At 35.6% G+C, this 18,102-nt stretch overlaps 1 protein-coding gene across 2 annotated transcripts in view; it reads right to left on the bottom strand.

Annotated features, from left to right (window-relative positions):
• Window positions 1-18,102, bottom strand: part of AHI1 (Abelson helper integration site 1) — a 98,950-nt gene that overhangs the window by 43,243 nt on the left and 37,605 nt on the right. For both annotated transcript variants that reach the window (XM_055714260.1, XM_055714261.1), the window contains exons 18-19: window positions 16,478-16,680; window positions 4,821-4,938 (exon numbers count right to left, since the gene is read on the bottom strand). In XM_055714260.1, the coding sequence (XP_055570235.1) occupies window positions 4,821-4,938; window positions 16,478-16,680 (321 nt within the window). The remainder of the gene's footprint in view (window positions 1-4,820; window positions 4,939-16,477; window positions 16,681-18,102) is intronic.

The following is an 18,102-nucleotide window of genomic DNA, read 5'->3' as shown; positions in this document are numbered from 1 at the left end:
TTGAAACCTAAAACTTATTTTAGAAAACATGCCCTGAACACAATGGGAGTTACTGACAAGTCACTGTCGAATAAAGCCTAAAAATGCGGGGCCATTTCTTTCATGGCATGCCACAGATCTGCAAAACTGTGTCTGAGAGTAGAGGAAGGTGATTTCACTGTCCGAAGATGCTCAGTCTTAAGGAGGGAAGGTAAAAAAAAACAGAGGGTATTTTAATGCCTCTCAGAGAACAGGTGATTGAAAGCTGAAGGTTTTGCTGCTTTTTTATTTGTTTAAAAAAAATGTAACTAGCGAATGGATTAACTTGGAAAAAATTACAAAGATGAGAACATGACAAGGAAAAGATAGGAACGTCTCAGACAAAGTCCTGGATACAGTGCAGTGTTGCATGGTAGTAGTACAGGACAAGGCATGATAAAAGCATGAGCATAAGCAGAACTATACAGCACAAGGAAGGTAAAGCCTCAATTCTGACTATCAAAGATGAGTTTTAGACAAATTTTAAACATTACATACTTTTAGGGACAGATTCCTTAAAGTATACTAAAGAATAATCCAGTAAGAATAAAGTAAGCTGCTATATATACAACATGGAGAAATTTGAGTAGAGTGAAAAACAGGACCAACCATCAGACTTTTGTAAGCACTTGCATGAAATCTTAACTGGAGACCAGTTACTAGGAGTGCACTCCAGGGGTTGATACTGGATAACTAAAATCTCCATTAATGGCCTTGATGATGGGACTGAGTGCACCCTCAGCAAGTTTGCAAATGATGAACAACTGAGAGGTGTGGCTGACACACCAGGGGGACATACTGTCATTCAGAGGGTCCTTGACAGGCTGCAGAAATGGGCCAACAAGAATGTCACAAAGTGCAACAAAGGGAAATGCAAAGTCCTGCATTTAGGCAGGAATAATCCCATGCACCAATGCAGACTGAAATACACAAAATACTATTTAAACATCAGAAAAAAACCTTTACTATGAGGATGGTCAAAATTGTAATAGGTTATCCAGAAATGTTGTGGAGTTTCCATCCCTGGAAATATTGAAAACCCAACTGGACATGGCCCTGAGCATCCTGCTCTAGGTGAACCTTCTTTGAGCAGGAGAGCTGGGCTACATGACCTCCAGAGGTGCCTTCCCACCCCAATGCTACCACAATCTTTTCTTCACTCATCTCATCTAAAGAATGTTCTGTGCTTGAGAAAGGTGCGGAAGCTCTCTATTTGACAATTAAACATCACATTATTTGATTTAGAACAAAGTTAGGATATCTAAGCATCACATGTAAAACTCCCGATCAGGGATTAAACCACTCTTTAAAGAGACAAGGAAGGATCTGGTATTGGTTTATAATTAGAAGTTACAGCAGTTAAGCATGCAGAAAACCAATCACTAGCAGATTTTTTCACTCTATATGGAATCACTTCATAAAGATAACAATTCGCCTTTTTTATTTAATTAACTAATAATCAGAAAGAGGCGCTCTGTGTAAGTCTATAAAACATTATACAACAGAGGGAAGACTGAAATAAGAGGAGCCATCTTTGCTAGCACCCTATGAAATATTCAAGGATGCATGAACCCAAGTAGTTTTGAAGTAACTCAAGTTTGCTTTCACAAAGTAGCATTGCTGAGGGAAGGGGTTATATTAGAACGATAAATGGCATCGAACCGTATTTTCAGTGTTTCATGAATTCCTCCTTCACATAAAATATTTATGTTTCTTACTGTTTGACTGAAGTGTTGTAAGAGCCTGCGGACATCGGCTCTTAGGAAGGACTGACAGGGAAGACAAGAATGGCGAGCGCTGTAGGGAAGGGAGGAGAGGCATAAGTGTGCAAAGCTGTAGAGTAGGTGACAGGTTTATCAAGAGCATATGGGTCAGAACTGGAAAAGCAAGCAAAAATATGGACATTGTGGGGGGCACCTGCTACAGACTGCCTCATCAAGAAGAGGAAGTGGGTAAAACCTTCTTTAAACAGAGCAAGAAGTCTTACAAATACAGGCCCTGTCATGGAGGTTTTTAACAACCCCAGTAACTGCTTGAGGCACAAAAACACAGGCTAGAGGCAATTCAGACTTCTGGAATGTGCCGGGGACAACTTCTTTATGCAGATGATGGACAGATGCTGTCCATTTTGATAGAAAAGGTAAGGGGCTGCACCCGGTAGCTAATAATGAATAAGGCAGAACTTGTTGGAGGTAAAGGCAGTCCTGCCTCATTGACTATGAGATAACTGATCTTGAGGGAAGGAGGTAAATGGCAGAACAAGGACTGGGGCTTTATAAAAGCCTATATACATGTGAAAGTATGTGCTTGAAGAAAGCCAAAACATACTATATGTTTGAGAGTATACAGAACCCATCTGTTAAAATGAACAGGCATGTTTAAAAAGCATAGTAGTGAGTATTATTTTTATTAGAAGTATTCCAAAACCACTTACAGCTATTTCTGCAAATATATCTGGATATATAAAAATCTAAAATTCAGGAAAGATCTGCAGTACTACTGCTACTGCCCACAAACCAAAAAGGTGGATACCCTGTTTTCCCACTGCTTCCTACTAATGCAAGACCTTGATAATCATCATCTTAAAAGAAGAAAGTGCGACATGCATCCAGGCTGCTACTCTGTCCGTACCACAACACATAAGCTACCACCTTATCAAGTTAATACAGCATGCACATACACCAGTTACATAGTTAAAAGGATTGCCAACAGAGCTTTACAGATGCTGCTTATAGGGAATTCACTATAATGGGAACTCTGCATTTTGATTTAAGAAGCATTAAATACACAGCAAAAGGTGACAGAGAAAGTGTGAGAATGAGAAGACTGAATCACTGCCAACATAACCCTCAGGAATACATAACCATCTGCTGGACAAAAATGAAGGATCTTTGTATTACAGGCAGTTATTAAGAATGCAACATCCCAATAACATAGGTACAGAGAAGCATATTTATTGTGTATATGAAACCAACACAGAAAAGAAAGGTTTTGTGGTTCCAGCACAATCTGCAAATTAATAGATCTGTTCAGGTACAGATTTTCTGTTATTCAAAACCAAGATTAAACTGGCAGTTAGGAGCTATGAACATAAGCACCTATCTTCACACTTTATAACCAACAGGAAAGATGAAATAGATGAGTAGATCTCATATGTTTCACCAAAAACAACTCTATCACAGTAGAACAACTTGGAGGCCCTCAAAATGACAGAGAAGTAATACAGAATTTTAAAAGATTTTCTTCCAGGAAAAAAAATTATTTCAGTTGTGGTTCAACAGCATTTTAATGGCCTTTTTCCCCTAAAAAAATCTTCATTTTCTCACTGTTTTCATTCACTGTTGAAAGACCATTAAAGTATACCTCTTTTTTATTTTACTTCCCTTGCACAAATAATATCCTGTACCTGTGTATTGTCTTGATGTATTAGTCAGTTTTGGAAACAACTACACTGGGAGTGCACATGAACAGCTCTAACATATACCTATGTTTGTTGATACTGTTTAAGTAGTTTCCATCAACACATTTATCTGTGCTTCTGCATAAAGTAAAATTCAAGACAATAAAATGCACTGGTTTCAGCAATATTAGGTATAGCCATTTTAACAAAAGTATATACTAATGTTCTTTAGAAAGTTAGTCCACTTATCTGAAATATTCACAATATGTAGGACAGCATATGTATTGTACTGTTACTGTATGATTTCATGCTCTGGAAACAATAAGCATCTGTTATGTGACAGATTAATATTACTATGGCTCTAAAATCTTTTGTTAAGGTAGAAAATGGAAATACAGAAGCTAATTGGTGTATGGCTGTTTGCATTGTGAATTAGTGACTAAAAGCGATTCTGAGAGTAGTGGTCAATCTTCTAAAGTCCATGCTAAGGACTCTTTCCCCTGCTGCTCATAAAAATTAATCATAACTTGATTTGCAAATAGAATTGTCTGCCTTTAGGAGACTATTCTATATAATTGTAGAGGCTATTCCTATCTTTACTATCAACGTTTTAAATCTCTATTACCTGTTTTTAGTTCATTATATATTCCACTCTCCCCTGGACTACTTTTTACTCTTCTCAAAGACACAAAACAAAACCACTTCAAAACTAAGGTTCTAATTTTCTATTTTATTTTACAGGTGCCCAAAGAAGAGAAAAAAAGGCATGAAATTATCAATTTTGTTTTTAAATATTGTGATCAGCAATACAACAGATATTAGCAAAGTAAGTATAAAAAAAAATGCGTATCTCGTTGCTGACCTTTTTCTCAAAATCTTTAACACTTAATCAAACACAAACAAAACACAAACATAAAACTTTAACACAAAATCAAACACTTAACAAATTCAGAAAGAAATCCCTAAAAACAGATTACAGACAACTGCAAATAGACTACCAAGCACTATGGCTCTTCAGTAGTAAGAAAAGCAGCTTACCTTTTTCTTTTATCAGTACATGTGCTTTTAAAAATAAGATTTTTATTGTGTTTCAGTGTCTGTGTTTAAGATACTTTAGTATTAAAATATCAAAATACTAAACTAAGAAAAGCTGGCAATCTCATGCTGCTCTTGGAAATTACAGCACTAATATAAATATACAGCTTAAAGTAAAAAGCTTTACAAGGGAACATGTATCAGTATTGGACTGTTACCACACTGCACTTTATAAACAATATCACATATAACAACCAGGACACTCCCTGAAAGAGTTTCACAGCAAAATTTTTAAGGGCAGAAAAAAGTCCTTGTGCAAGTTATTACCCATTCCCTACAGAGAGAAGAAATAAAGACAGAAACTTACCAGTTTTTGCAGTGTAAGAATACAGAGGATTCAGTGGAGTGCTCAGAGTACCTGGCAGTTTTAGTTTGGAGTGTGGTGACAGTGATGATGATGCAGGAAGCAAGAGATTTGAGCTCGCCTGTAATAGGAAAGACAAATCAGAAAGTGAAGTGTAATTTCCTGGGTTACTTACTGATGCAATAGCTATAAGAGAAATATTTGCTTACTGTAAATAAATATTAAATTCCAGGAAAAAAATTAAGACTCAAGTTGATGATAAATAACAATTCCAATGATAGGTTGTTTTTGTTTGTTTGGGGCTTTTTTTTCCTTTGGCTTATTTTGTTTTTGTAAGACTATTTAGAGACACAGACTTGATACTGACACAGCTATGAATTGAATTGCGTGTTCACATTTGGATACAAACTCTCAAGCAGTACAAACAATGGAACAGAACTGTTTGAACTGGCATTTCATTGTGTCTTCACGTATAAAAATAAGGTGGCATTTATATATGGTTATAAACTTGTAAAGTAACTTCTTATTTCTGAGTATTCAAACTACACTACATCTACAAAGAGGTTACTCAATATTAGAATGAAAGGAAAATATAAATCTTAACCCAGACTTAACACAAAACTGCAATTTCTGCATATCAATAAAGCATACTTTGACCAAAACACCAGACAATTCCTTTACGTAAGCAACACAAAAAATATTTGCAGTCCTTATTCCCATAGCAACAAAGATACTGTAGTTAAAATTTGGTTTGCTGTGGAGTTTCTTGATATACATGCAGCTATCACAAAGCAAAAACCTTTCTCGAACTTTATTATTATTATCCAATACAGTCTATGTAAAAAATATATTATGAGAATCTTAGGTTTTTTATCACGTGATCCCATGGAGAGTTTTACAGTTTGTAAAACACATTTTCACTGGCTGCCTTGATAATACAGCCAAAAGGGATGGAAAATAGGCCTTAAATAAAATATATGTAACTTTCTTCAAACGAAATAGATTCATATGCTAAATTTATTGAGTTAGTTACATAAAACAACATAATACTTGACCTTTCCAAAGTCAAGCCTACTTCACAATCTAGAATAAATGCATATAGTCACTTAATCCAACTAAAATCCCACACTCAGTGGAGCACTTTCTTTGGCCTCAGTAAACTCTATATCAGACCCTCAAACTTCAGTTGTAAGCCAAAACAGAAAAATGACATTTTGCAAACTTTCAATCTACTGGCTTGTAAATTCTGTTTAAATAAAGGAGACAGCTATAACAAAGTGAACCAGTGGCTTATTTCCAGAAGTGATATAATTTATATAACTACTGTTTCTGTCATTTAACAAATATGAAACAATTCAACAGATTTCAACAATGCAGAATATCTGGTCATTGGCAGGTGTACTGGGACGCAGGTAATATAGCACTAAAAACATGGATTGATGGGGCCATATAGGATATCTGCTATCATCTCCTCTGTACTACTACAATAGATCTTCATCTTAATGTATCTGGTTTTTGTGTAGCAATATGGATTTAACTCTACTGAAAGAAGTTAATAATAAAAACTGTCTTCTACTAGTCAAGTACTCTCTCAGCAACTGTGTACAACTGTAATTACTATACTCCAAAACTGACCAGAAAGACAGAAAATCGGATCAACTATTGAACATGACTTTAAAAAAGCATTAAACCAGCTAAATTTTACTGCAGTATACAAATTTAACAGAGTATTAATAAACAGTAGTTGTGAAATGAAAGCAGAATGGAGAAGCCTATTTTCCTGAACAACAAAATCCATCTGCTTTTCTTACCTTCAGGCATGCAAGTGACTAAGTTTCATTAATCCAAAGTTTTCTCTGATACACACACACAGTGGAAAGCCACTACCTGATGTGTTCACTCAAATACAGAAAAATAATCTGTTCTGCAAATGCACTGAGCTCAGCTTCCACTGTTATCCACCGTCAGATCTAGGGAGAGCCTTTCTGCAGGAAGACAAATGAGACCATCTCCCCCTGCGTGAATTTCTTGCTGAGTGCACACTACACCATGAGTGATACAAAGGTGTGTTATCCATTCAAGTATTCTCATGGAATTCTCTTTCAAATTTGCTATCAAAAAGTTGGTTTCAGACACTACCATGGAATGAAGAGTGGTTGAATATGTCAGCATTTCAAAATCAGACTAAACACAGCAGAGCAAACTATTCAAAACTAGTACTTAACAGACATCCCTGGTTCTCCTGGAGGGAAAAAAACATCAGGAGAAATTCGCCTTGATTGTGGTGCTTGAATTATGCAAGAGATATGGAACCTTGCATGTAAGTTATTAATGTACAGCATTTAATTCACTTACTTTCCAGCTGTATTACCCAAATACTCTCATTATACACCAAACAGCATGCTTTGAAATCAAATGCAATAGACACATACATTAGAAGACTGAATGTATGGTCCTGAAGATTTAAGAAAATCGGCCTTTTTAAAATGCAAAACAAGTTCTTAAAACTCTTCCTTCTCTCAAAGTCCTTAAAACCAAAATAAAAAACATTTTTATAAAAGAGATATTAAAAAGAAAATTTTAAATTTAAGCAGTCTTACAGGAGTGATTCATTCCTCCCCTTAATGGTAATGAAGCTCAGCACAGGTGAGCCAAAAAAGATTGCCCATTCAAAGTAAACATAAAATCAGAGTTTTAATGACCCGTCTGCTACTAGGTCTTAGGTATTATTTAAATCTCTAAAAACCCCATAGAGGAAAAAAAACCCCCACAACATTATAAGAGAAGAAGGAACCACTCAGCTAATAAGTGAGCACTAATTATTCAGCAGAACCATTTGCAGGTGAAGTATACTGTCCTAAAAATAATAATTAACTCTCCTACAACAGACAGACATAAGGCTACCTACAGAACAGAGTGAAGCAATTTTTTTTTTTTGAAATGCATGCTGTGGGAAGGCATTGCTAAATACCTTTACAACAACGAGTAAAGTTGGCTAAGATAGCCAACCACCAATCTACTTAATTTTCACAACAGGCTCTGCTTGCTTCATGCACAAACCACAGCTTTATCAAAGACACAGTTTACTACTATCCCAAATTGAGTAAAACCAAGAGTTATAACATTCATGCAGGTTTTGTAGCACAAAAGGATACCTACATAATTCTTGCCAAGTTTAAACAAAGCTGATTTGCATTTTCTTTTTTGTGTTAGGGCTGCTCTATGCAAATTATGCAAATATACATTTTCAGTGGAACTAGTTTTTACATTAAAGTGCATTGCATGACACAGAAAACAATACTGCAAGACTTGACAAGCTGACAATAACAATTTCTCTTTTTCCCTGAGAATGCAATTTTCTGACCTTTGCAACCAATATAATGTACATTTCCATATATACTTGCAAGTCAAATCAAGGTGGCCAGCTCTATGCTCTCTCTTATTATTTTAGTTTTAGGCTTCCCTTTTGAAACTTCAGGCCTCTAGGATGCTGTTTCTAAAAACAATTTAAATAAAGTTATTAAACCATGATTACGCAGACTTTAAAAGCTGACAATTGAATTGGAAATAAAAAAAGAACACAAATTCTGCTGGTTTTCTCAATGCTAGACAGAAAATACATAGGCGATAATGCTTAAAGGAGCAGTACAGTACTACAGCTATTAAGTTTGGAATGTTAGTTTGAATCAAGTTTACATCTTTGTAAAAATGCAATCATTTCTCTGACAATAGTGTTAGGAGGACTCCAACGAAGGCTGGGATTCTAAAGGTATTCTGCAATCACTTAAGAGATCAATCTGTTCTGTTCTTAAGTAATTTCTAGACTAACCCATCCAGATGGCAACACAGTTCCCTCGTAACTTGGGTGCTCCATTGTTTTACCCCACAGAAGCCCAGAAGTGACCAGGGCATAAATATGAAAATTGATGCTAGAAAATGCTTGATCCTACAGTTTAGATGCAGCCATTGTCTATAGATACGTTTCATCACACAGTAATTAATATACATTCAATTCCTCAGTTCTGACAGAGAGTTCTGGTATTTCAATGACAGGCCTACCACAAAAGTTTTCCCCTTTTTTTGTTTTTCTTTGGCCGGGGTGGGGTGGTGTGGAATCTTAAGAAATTAAGATTACTATGAACATTTGGAATAGTGAGCTTCTTACTTTTAGCCACAAGGAAAACCAAATTCTTCATATGAGACACAAAACTGTTAAATACAGGCTCAGTTATACACAGCTTGTACAAACTCACTCAGCCATTAAACACAGAGTGTATGACCTTTCCTGGATTGGATAAAACTGGCATTTCTGCTTAAGAACATGCCTGGATACACACATTTGAGCAGAACTGGGCAATGTCAGCACCAATACTAGCAAAAATTAGGTTTGTCTTGCTTAGTAAGAACCAAAAGATTGCTGTGTATACTGTAACCTCTTCTGCAGTTGGTTATGACTCTTTATTATCAAAGAACCTAAGACCAGGCAAAATAAAAATCCATTACTTCAGTGGTTAAATTTTAAAAATGTCGTATTTTGTGCAAATGAAAAATTGATGAAATTGTGTCATATACAAAACACACCCAGAGATACTTGTCTTGCAATTTAATTTCTCTTCCTACTAAGGAAAACAGACACCTGAAGTTCTTGTGACCCAAATCTTATCAAATACATATAGAATCCTATTCCTCTGTACCTGCTGGTAAAACACATTAGGACATGAGTCTAAATACTGTATACAGTTTCAGGTAATCGTGTAACTACTCAGACATTTGTAATCCTGTCCCCCTCCCCATCCCGACTGCTCCCCAAGTATTTGGTTAGACTAAGCTTTTCTCATCATATATAAAGTCCTTCTTTGGCAGATTAAAAATCCACATTTTTTTCCCCACAGAGATAGATATATAAAAAGATAACATTCTGAGAATTTCATTATCATTCCTATTATTAAAAAAAGTATAACCAGGGTTGCACTTCACTAAATTGTTTTTAAATTTAAGCACATAAACAAAAAGTGTAATCTAATTTCTTAGGCTGACAAGGCCTCATTTGCTTATTCCAGCAATTAACTGTAATGTAACCATAGAGAAAGGTAAAAAACAAATCCTGACTGGATTTCCCTAGAATAAGCAGCACTTTTGGATGCAAAGACATAAACTTATTTTCTGTATCATTGACTTGAATTAAAACCAAATTGCTTTCCTCAGCTAACAAAAAATAAAAGGAATATGCGAAATTTTATTAAAAAAATATTAGTGGTTTAATCTTGTATGGCCTTCTTTAATTCTCAACTTACACTATCTCAGTATTTGAGCCATGATTAATGTTCCTTTCTGCACCCAACATGTTGCAAGAAGCACATGCACCAATGTTCAAAAAAACAATTGTCAACAACGTTATTAGTTGACTCAGTGCACATTTGCAGTATTTTCTGACATAAAAAGTTCTTAATAAGCTGCTTTCTCCATGCTTTGGTGACAATAAGCCAGAAGGAGATATCATTTGCTGGGGTTTACCAGCATGAGTGAATCTAGCTTTCTCTGCTCTAAAATATGTTTTGCATAAACATACTATTACTCAGATGTCCCTGTTTAATTTGTTTAGCAGGGAGAAAACAAACAGTGCAACTTTTCCTTAATACTGTACAAACATTTATGGTGAGAAAACTACGATGGTAAAACTGGAAATGTAAGTAAAGGACCACCAGTAAAAGCTGCACACTTTAAAAAATGCTTACCACCATCTTATTTTACCCTCTGATAAAATTATGATGGATATAGTTTTATGTTAAAAAAATAATACAATTAATTTCTTGTGTCTGACATACCTTTTATATAAACACAAGCCACTGAGAGAAATACAATGCTGAAAAAGACTAGTAGTGGAACAAAATCTCCTGCCACAGTTCACTGCAGCTTACTATTGCTACTTTAGACCTCTATTCAAATGGTAATGTTAGCAAATATTAAGCAAGAATTAAAGACAATCATCTGTGCTGTAAGCACAGGAAATAAGACCACTGGTGTATAAATATTACTGTGCTGATACTCTAACTAGATTCATACAGGTCACACTTCATTTGAGTAAAAGGCTGAGAGCATGCAGATTTAAATTCCATATTCACAGTAAAATTTGTAGTGACTCCCTATAAGAATCTGTGTATCCAACAAAAGATGCACACAATTCCTCATTGACTTTTGTAATTAAAAGTATAAGAAATAGTAGAGGAGAGGAAAAAGACCTTAATACATTTAAATTACATATTCAGGGAATTCAGTAAATATTCCCACGACCAGATATTTGAAAGTACAGTCTTGCCATAAAGAGCCATTTCAGTCTCTTTATGCTCCATGTTAGCTACCACGCTAGTGGAGAATTTCAGAGTTCTGGTACCAGATCTTACTCTGGAGGAGGTTCAGGCTGCATTGCTGCCAAGCTGGAAGGCATGTTTATAACACACTACTTATTTCTAAGGTAACTACCTAGACAATGATCTTACCTAATAGTATAAGCAAGATAAGCTACCTATTTTATTTCATTCACTAGGTAAGTGTGGGAAAACTAGCAATTACTGTAGAGTAACTACTTGCAGTAAATCCATCCAGATCAGTATGAGAATAGTTTGTGAAACTACTCATGTTACATCTGTGCCAAAATTTCTTCATCTACAAAAGACACAAGTTCCTTTTTTCCTTTCCTTTCCCTGTTTTGACTGTGTTGTTTTAAAATCCATCTGATGCTTGCTAGAAAGAATGCCTAGAAAAATTTCTTACCACGTAAAGAATATTATAACATAGGAAAACAGAAGAGATTTTAAGGATCTGACTTGCTTTGTAAGATTTTCACAAAGGAGAAAAAAAACAACCAAACCAACAAACCACAGAAAAAAGAATAGCTGTTTGTTCAACTTTTTCTAACACAGGCAACTTAATTAAAACTGGTGAATTTAATGAAATGAGAAGCAAAATTCATTAAAATTTCCAAAACCTTACCTTATAACAAACTACTTCTTCAAGACATATGAAGTAAAATTTTGGCAAAGCTTTCATATGGTATTAAGCATTTTACCTATATAAAGCTTCTAGTAATACTTCAACCATTTCATATCACCAATCATTTCAGGCAATCACAACAACTCACAGTATCTGCCTGGTAAACGGAAAAAAGTTTGTAAGAAGTTTTTTTATCCAGTAAATGAAGTGCGTAGGGTTATATGATTTCAGATCCAAAAGTGGTTCCACCATGGCTTATAAAAAACATCCTTCTAAGTCTGCAACTGGGAGTAGCTACGTTTAAAGTAATAATTGCAACAGAACTTCCTGGAGTAAGAAAAGCATCTCCTAGAATTCTGAAGAGGAATACTGGAAAAGGAATAGGAAAAAGTACACAGCACTATTCAAAAGCACCTATTTAATTTAAAGACCCTCATTCCAGTGGAATGTATTGCGCAAGTCATCAGAAAAATGACTGCCTATGTTACAGGATCATGTTACCTGCTAATATGATAATTAATGAACTAAACCCCAAATCTATCATGCAGCGGGCCATATGGATCTGACTTGAAATTGCTATAAAAGCAAAACTGGAAGAAATATAACTTCATTTACATTTTAAAATTCAACTGAACTTTAATGATTTTTTAAATTATTTACTAATCTGATGTAATGAAAAGAACATTAGTAACTCTTATGGAGAATTACAACACAACCTACTAATAAGTAACACAATAATACCATGCACCTGTCATATAACTTTTACATATATCATCTATATACTCCATAATGTAAGAGTAATTATAACGTGTTAGATCAAAGATCCATCCTTACATTTTTCAACAGTAAAGTGTAGCAGGTAAGGCACATAAGTTTAGAGTGATCTTTCTCCTGTAGGCCATTTCACTTTCATCACTCAGCAGTTCAGGAACCCCTTGAGCATCAGCTGGCAGTAACACTGGTTCATTGGACCAACAGCTTTTGCTTAATCTCTTCTTCATGAATTTGCCCAAAATCTCTGTGAACCCATGTACACTCCTGACCTTCACAGCACTCTGTGTATTTAATTTCAGCCTATGTCTCTACTTCAGATGTAAGAAACAATATTTTTTTTCCAATACTGCTCCTGATTTCATGTATTTATGGCACAACTTTCCTCTCACTCATCTCCACCTGCACCACCCTGCAAAGCTGAGGAGCTCTAGTCAATCTCATTACATGCAAGCTCTTCAACAGCTCTTGGCATTTGTGTTTCTCCTATTTGAACTACTTCTCATTTTACTATATTATTGTTCAGAAGGGATGTCCAGAACCAATTACAGTGCTGAATACATGGGCTCATCCTGGATTTCCCAAGTTGAAACACACAAGCATCCCCCTCATATTCAGTTGGAGTAGATCTTATTTATGGTTTTCTGAAAACTATTCAGCTACATTTTTGGTTTTAATAAGAAATAAAATTAAGTGCTTTTTTTCCTTTTTTTTTTCCTCCAACTATGTCATACACAGTATAAAAAAAAAGGTTTCCTATTCATTTGCAAGTTTTCTTTGGGAAAAGCTTACAAGAAATTTAAGACAATTCTATGAACTTACTGAAATGAGGGTTTAAAAATACTGCAAATTTCTTGCATGGGTGATAGATAAGATTACAGTATTCTGTACCTCCTCTGACAGTCTGCAGATAAAAATTTTTTATTGTAGGCACGATCAAGTGAAAAAGGTCTTTCAGACTGCTGAGACATTGCAGCATTGCCTTGTACTTGGCCAAAAATGTTCACAGAATTGGCAATGTTTTAACAAGAGTCCTCAGTTCTTACCCTCTGGTTTTCTACCTTCAGGTAGAAGTTATAGTAAATTACTATAGAACTCCTATGTTCCTGATTTGCACTAAAACCCAGAAGCCAAGCATGGTGTTTCAGATTCTACCAAAACCAAGATGACCTGGAAGACAGATTCTTACAAGACTGACAATGGTAGCATAAAAAATACACACCCCTTCAGCATTCATCTCTGCCTCTAGGTCTTTGCTGCAGACAAAAGGATGAGTTAACATCTTCTTCCACATCATGGCTTAGATAGTATCAGTATCATGTTCATGTGTTCATTAAAAAGGTTGCATATTTTTTCTGAAAAGCAGTGGCTTTAAATTGTTCTGCTTTCACACAACAAGATATATTTGCATCTCAACTAAATTCTAAAAGGAGACCATCTGGAAGGACTACACAGTACAGTATTTGATGTATACTATACCAAAGCATCATATATGACCATACTTTACAGTCCTAGATTTAATGATGAAAGCTCAGTAGATTTGATGCAATCTGAGGTATAAGCTTCTGGATTCTCTCACAGTACCTACTCCCTTAATGACTTCTGGCATGGTAATAAATGCACTCAAAGGACAATAAAAAAATTAAAACAGTTTTAAGTGTTTCTGTATACAGGAAAGAATATTTCCACATTCTACTTGAATAATACTGCACCAAGTACCAGAATTTTGGTAACCACTGATAACCTTTTAATAACACTTTTCACAAATACATTGTGAAGTATAGACCAGAAAAGCCAATCATACTTCTAATTAATTTAGAATTATTCACATGTTAAGAGATGAGGCAGCCAACATAACTGATTCCAGGACTAGTACTACAGAGATGCTGTCCTTAAGTGCTACAAGTTTTTTCTCTCCTTCAAATTTTAGCATTGAAGTTTTGACATCTAAAAAAAAAACAACCCACCCCACAATTTCAGAGCTAGGATATTATTTATACCTTTAATGGAAGCCCTTCTCCCCATATCTACAGAACATGCATCAATCCCTTGTCATGCAGTTACAAACAGGTATTGTGACTGCTAGATGGAAGTGAAATTTTAAATACATAAATACTAATACTGGATGAAAAGAACTTATGAGTTCTTTAAATGAGTAGAGATGGGTTAAGTGTTTTCCTATCAAAAACTTCTGTGAATAGAAACATATATTAGCATTAGTTCATTGAGACAGAGATAAATAATAATTGCTGCAAAGATTCACTATACTGTAATTTCTCTATGTGGTAAAAGGCAATTCTGCATTCCGGTTTCATAGAGAAATTAATTTTTACCTTTTGTAACAAAATGTCCTAGCTTTTGTGAATTGCTAAAGCTTTAGCCCAATATTCAACTCTTGGTTTTAATTACACATGTTCTGGGCAAACAAGAATGGTAATGTTACAGAAGAGAAGAAAAGAAACTTCCTCTATCATTCATTAAGGTTCCTGTTTAGGCAGCAAAGAAGAAAAACAAAAAAAAGGGAAAAAGAACCCCAAAACATTGGTTCTAAAGGGACCTGAAGACACTGATCACCACACAAAAAAACCCGTCATACAGGATCAGAATATTCTCTATTTCTATCTAGCTTAAACCAAATTTTAATGTATTTACATTACATTCAAATCATCTATCTAAGCCGCAGACCTCCGAACTGCACTTATAAGTTAATTTTACATCCGTTAGCTGCTGCTGTTAAGTTCACACACATCAAACCCAGAACACCCTGTGTTGGCAGATCTGCTGTTCGGAGGTTCCAGCACCTTTGTCTCATAAAACATGACCCCAGGCATGACCTCAGGCCTGGTTTACTGTCTACAAAGTACACTGCTTGTCCCAGAACGGTAAACCCAAATGCAGTTCTGTCATTATGAACAGTAGTTATAACTGAACAGCGCTATTCAGGAATATACTGCATTCTTGTCGCATGCAAAATTGTCTGAAGTTGGTGAATTTAACTTAATTAAATTTATTGCCAATTACAAAATGTTTTAATTACTGACTTGGGTATTGAGAAACAAGACAAACAGTCAAACACCCAAAGAAAACACTTTACCTCCCTCTTTGTCTGTCTCAGCTTCGCTTCAGACCCCCTCTCTCTCCTTCCTTCTAGTCCCCAGTCTCCTTGCTTTTGTCATTATGTTACACTCAGTCCATTTGGTAAGGCAATAAATGGGCCAAGAGAGTGGGATCAGTGCAGAGCGGTTTGCTCTTTTTGTCTCTCCTTGTTTCTTACTCCTTTCAACTGCTTTGGTGTTGGTCCTCCACCAGCTGAAGTCCCCTTGGAGACTGTACCTGTACAGCATGGACTCCTCCATGGGTTGTAGTCCCTTCAAAGGTTTACCTCCGCCCACATCTTCTTTTGTGTCCTCGCACATCTCCCATCTTTCCCTTCATGCCTACTGCGTTATCTCCCCTGTATCTCCATTTGTGCATCATTTTGGGTCTCCTGCATCACCTCTGTGCTTCTTTCTGTGTCTTCTTTTCTGCCTCCTCACAGCCCTCCTCCTGTATCTCCACTTGTGCCTCCTGACATGTTTTCCCTTTGTGTTTCCTCCTCTACTTTGGTGTCTCCCATCCCTCGTAGCTACTGATATTTATTAAATATGTTTTTGCAGAGATGCCACATGCTCTACTGTTTGGTTGTCATCAGTACTAGGTAAATAAAACCCACTAAGTTTTAGACAATCTCTTTGAAAGAGCTACTTACAGGTGCATAAATATTAGTGAGAGATGTCTTCATTTCTAAAGAACAGATCCCAAGATTACATACATATGTTCTGTTACATGTATCAATCCCAAAATATGTAGTCTTGTCAGCCAAAGTTCATATTTCTGGAAATTAATTAAATTTGACTTACCAAAACAGAATCAAGTTTTTGTTTCACCTTCTGCATTCTCATTGATGCTCTTGCAACACTGACAAACTGATCTGCTGGAGACATCACTGAACTATTTTGTACAGGAATTTCAGAGAAACTGCTAAAGAACTGTGGCCCTCTTGGTGCAGCTGTGGTAAGTGATGAACCGAGATCTTTTACAAGTTCAGCTTCCTGTTGTGCAACTGTAGAAATAACCAATATTAATGTGTCAGGTGAAGCCTTACGTTGCCACGGGAAAAAAACCCAATTGAATGATAGCTGTTGTTTCGCCAGCCATATCTTCAGTCAAACACCATCAGAATCTGTACTAACAGTGCTATATGGAAAACATGAAAACGACATAAAATTTTCCCCACAGTACCTCATTTCCCCCTAACTCTTCCTGATCACAGTGCCTCCCCCTTCTGTTATCTGTGTTCACTAACCTCTCACACAGAAGTGATATTTTTGTATTGCTTATAAACAAGTGTTCTCCATGCAGATATATCGAAGGGTGGGGAAGAGAAAGGACTTTTTCAAAGGCAAGAAAGTTACAGAGCTTGCACTGAGTTCAAGCCAGCTATTTTACTAGGTACGTTTCACATTTTTTTCGGCCTAGTTCAAGTGAGCTATTATACTCAAGTAAAATTTCAGAAGTTTCTACAGGCATAGCAGACATTCTTAGGAGGTAGCCTGTTCTAGAATAGGATACTTTTGATGAAAGTTGTGCTTGCTGTAATTTAAACAATTTGTTTGACTTTTTCAAATTTTGTACTGTGGTCTCAAGGAACAAAGTTTAAAAAATTCATGAAAGTTTTGTCTAGGACATTCATGAAACTGTTGGTGTATGTAAAACACATACTGTTGGAGTCTTAAAAACTGTGTCAATGACTGAAATTAGTATTACTATATGATTAACTCTTTCAACACTAAGGCAGTAAGACTATCTTCTGAAAGCAAAGCGTGTGCTTTTAACCAAAAAAGGAACAAAAAGTTTAGTAACAGACAATATAGAAAAGACCACAACCTATACAAAAACTTACTGTCATCAGTGACTTAGTTAAGCAGCCAGATGATACAACCAACTACCAGTGTGATATCTGAATGATCTCTAAATACACACACGCATATATATAAACTACCCTATACTTTTTAAAAGCTCACTGTCTGCTGAACAGTCAAAAAATGTTGAAGTTCTCCACCTGAAAAATTGTTCATTGCACTCTAGAATGCAGATATCTTACTGGGTTGAAGTTTAGCACTGAATATTGACTGTGAAGTCATTCCACTTTATTTTCCTGTAAAAGTCAACCAGTTCACCAGACAAACTGTGAGATTTGATATGAGTAATCTCATTACTACGTGTTATTTAAAAAAACAAATATAAAAAGACAGGATGAGCTTTAGAAATCTATGTTCACTGCAAATATAATTCAAACAAAAATCTGTTACAGATATGCAAAATATATTGCATAATCTGTATCAACATTATTTACTATCTAGATGCAACATGACCTCTGAAACTAAGTCCTTAATTGAAACAATGACATTGCTCAAGCTAACCACAAACACATAAATATCAGAAAAGCCTGCAAAAGACAGTCTGAATTTTATTTTGTATATCA

The sequence above is a fragment of the Falco cherrug genome, chromosome 6 (assembly GCF_023634085.1).
Source record: "Falco cherrug isolate bFalChe1 chromosome 6, bFalChe1.pri, whole genome shotgun sequence".
NCBI classification, from domain to species: Eukaryota; Metazoa; Chordata; class Aves; order Falconiformes; family Falconidae; genus Falco; species Falco cherrug.
Note: the sequence above shows the minus strand (reverse complement) of the source record. Positions and strands in the feature narration are given on the sequence as shown.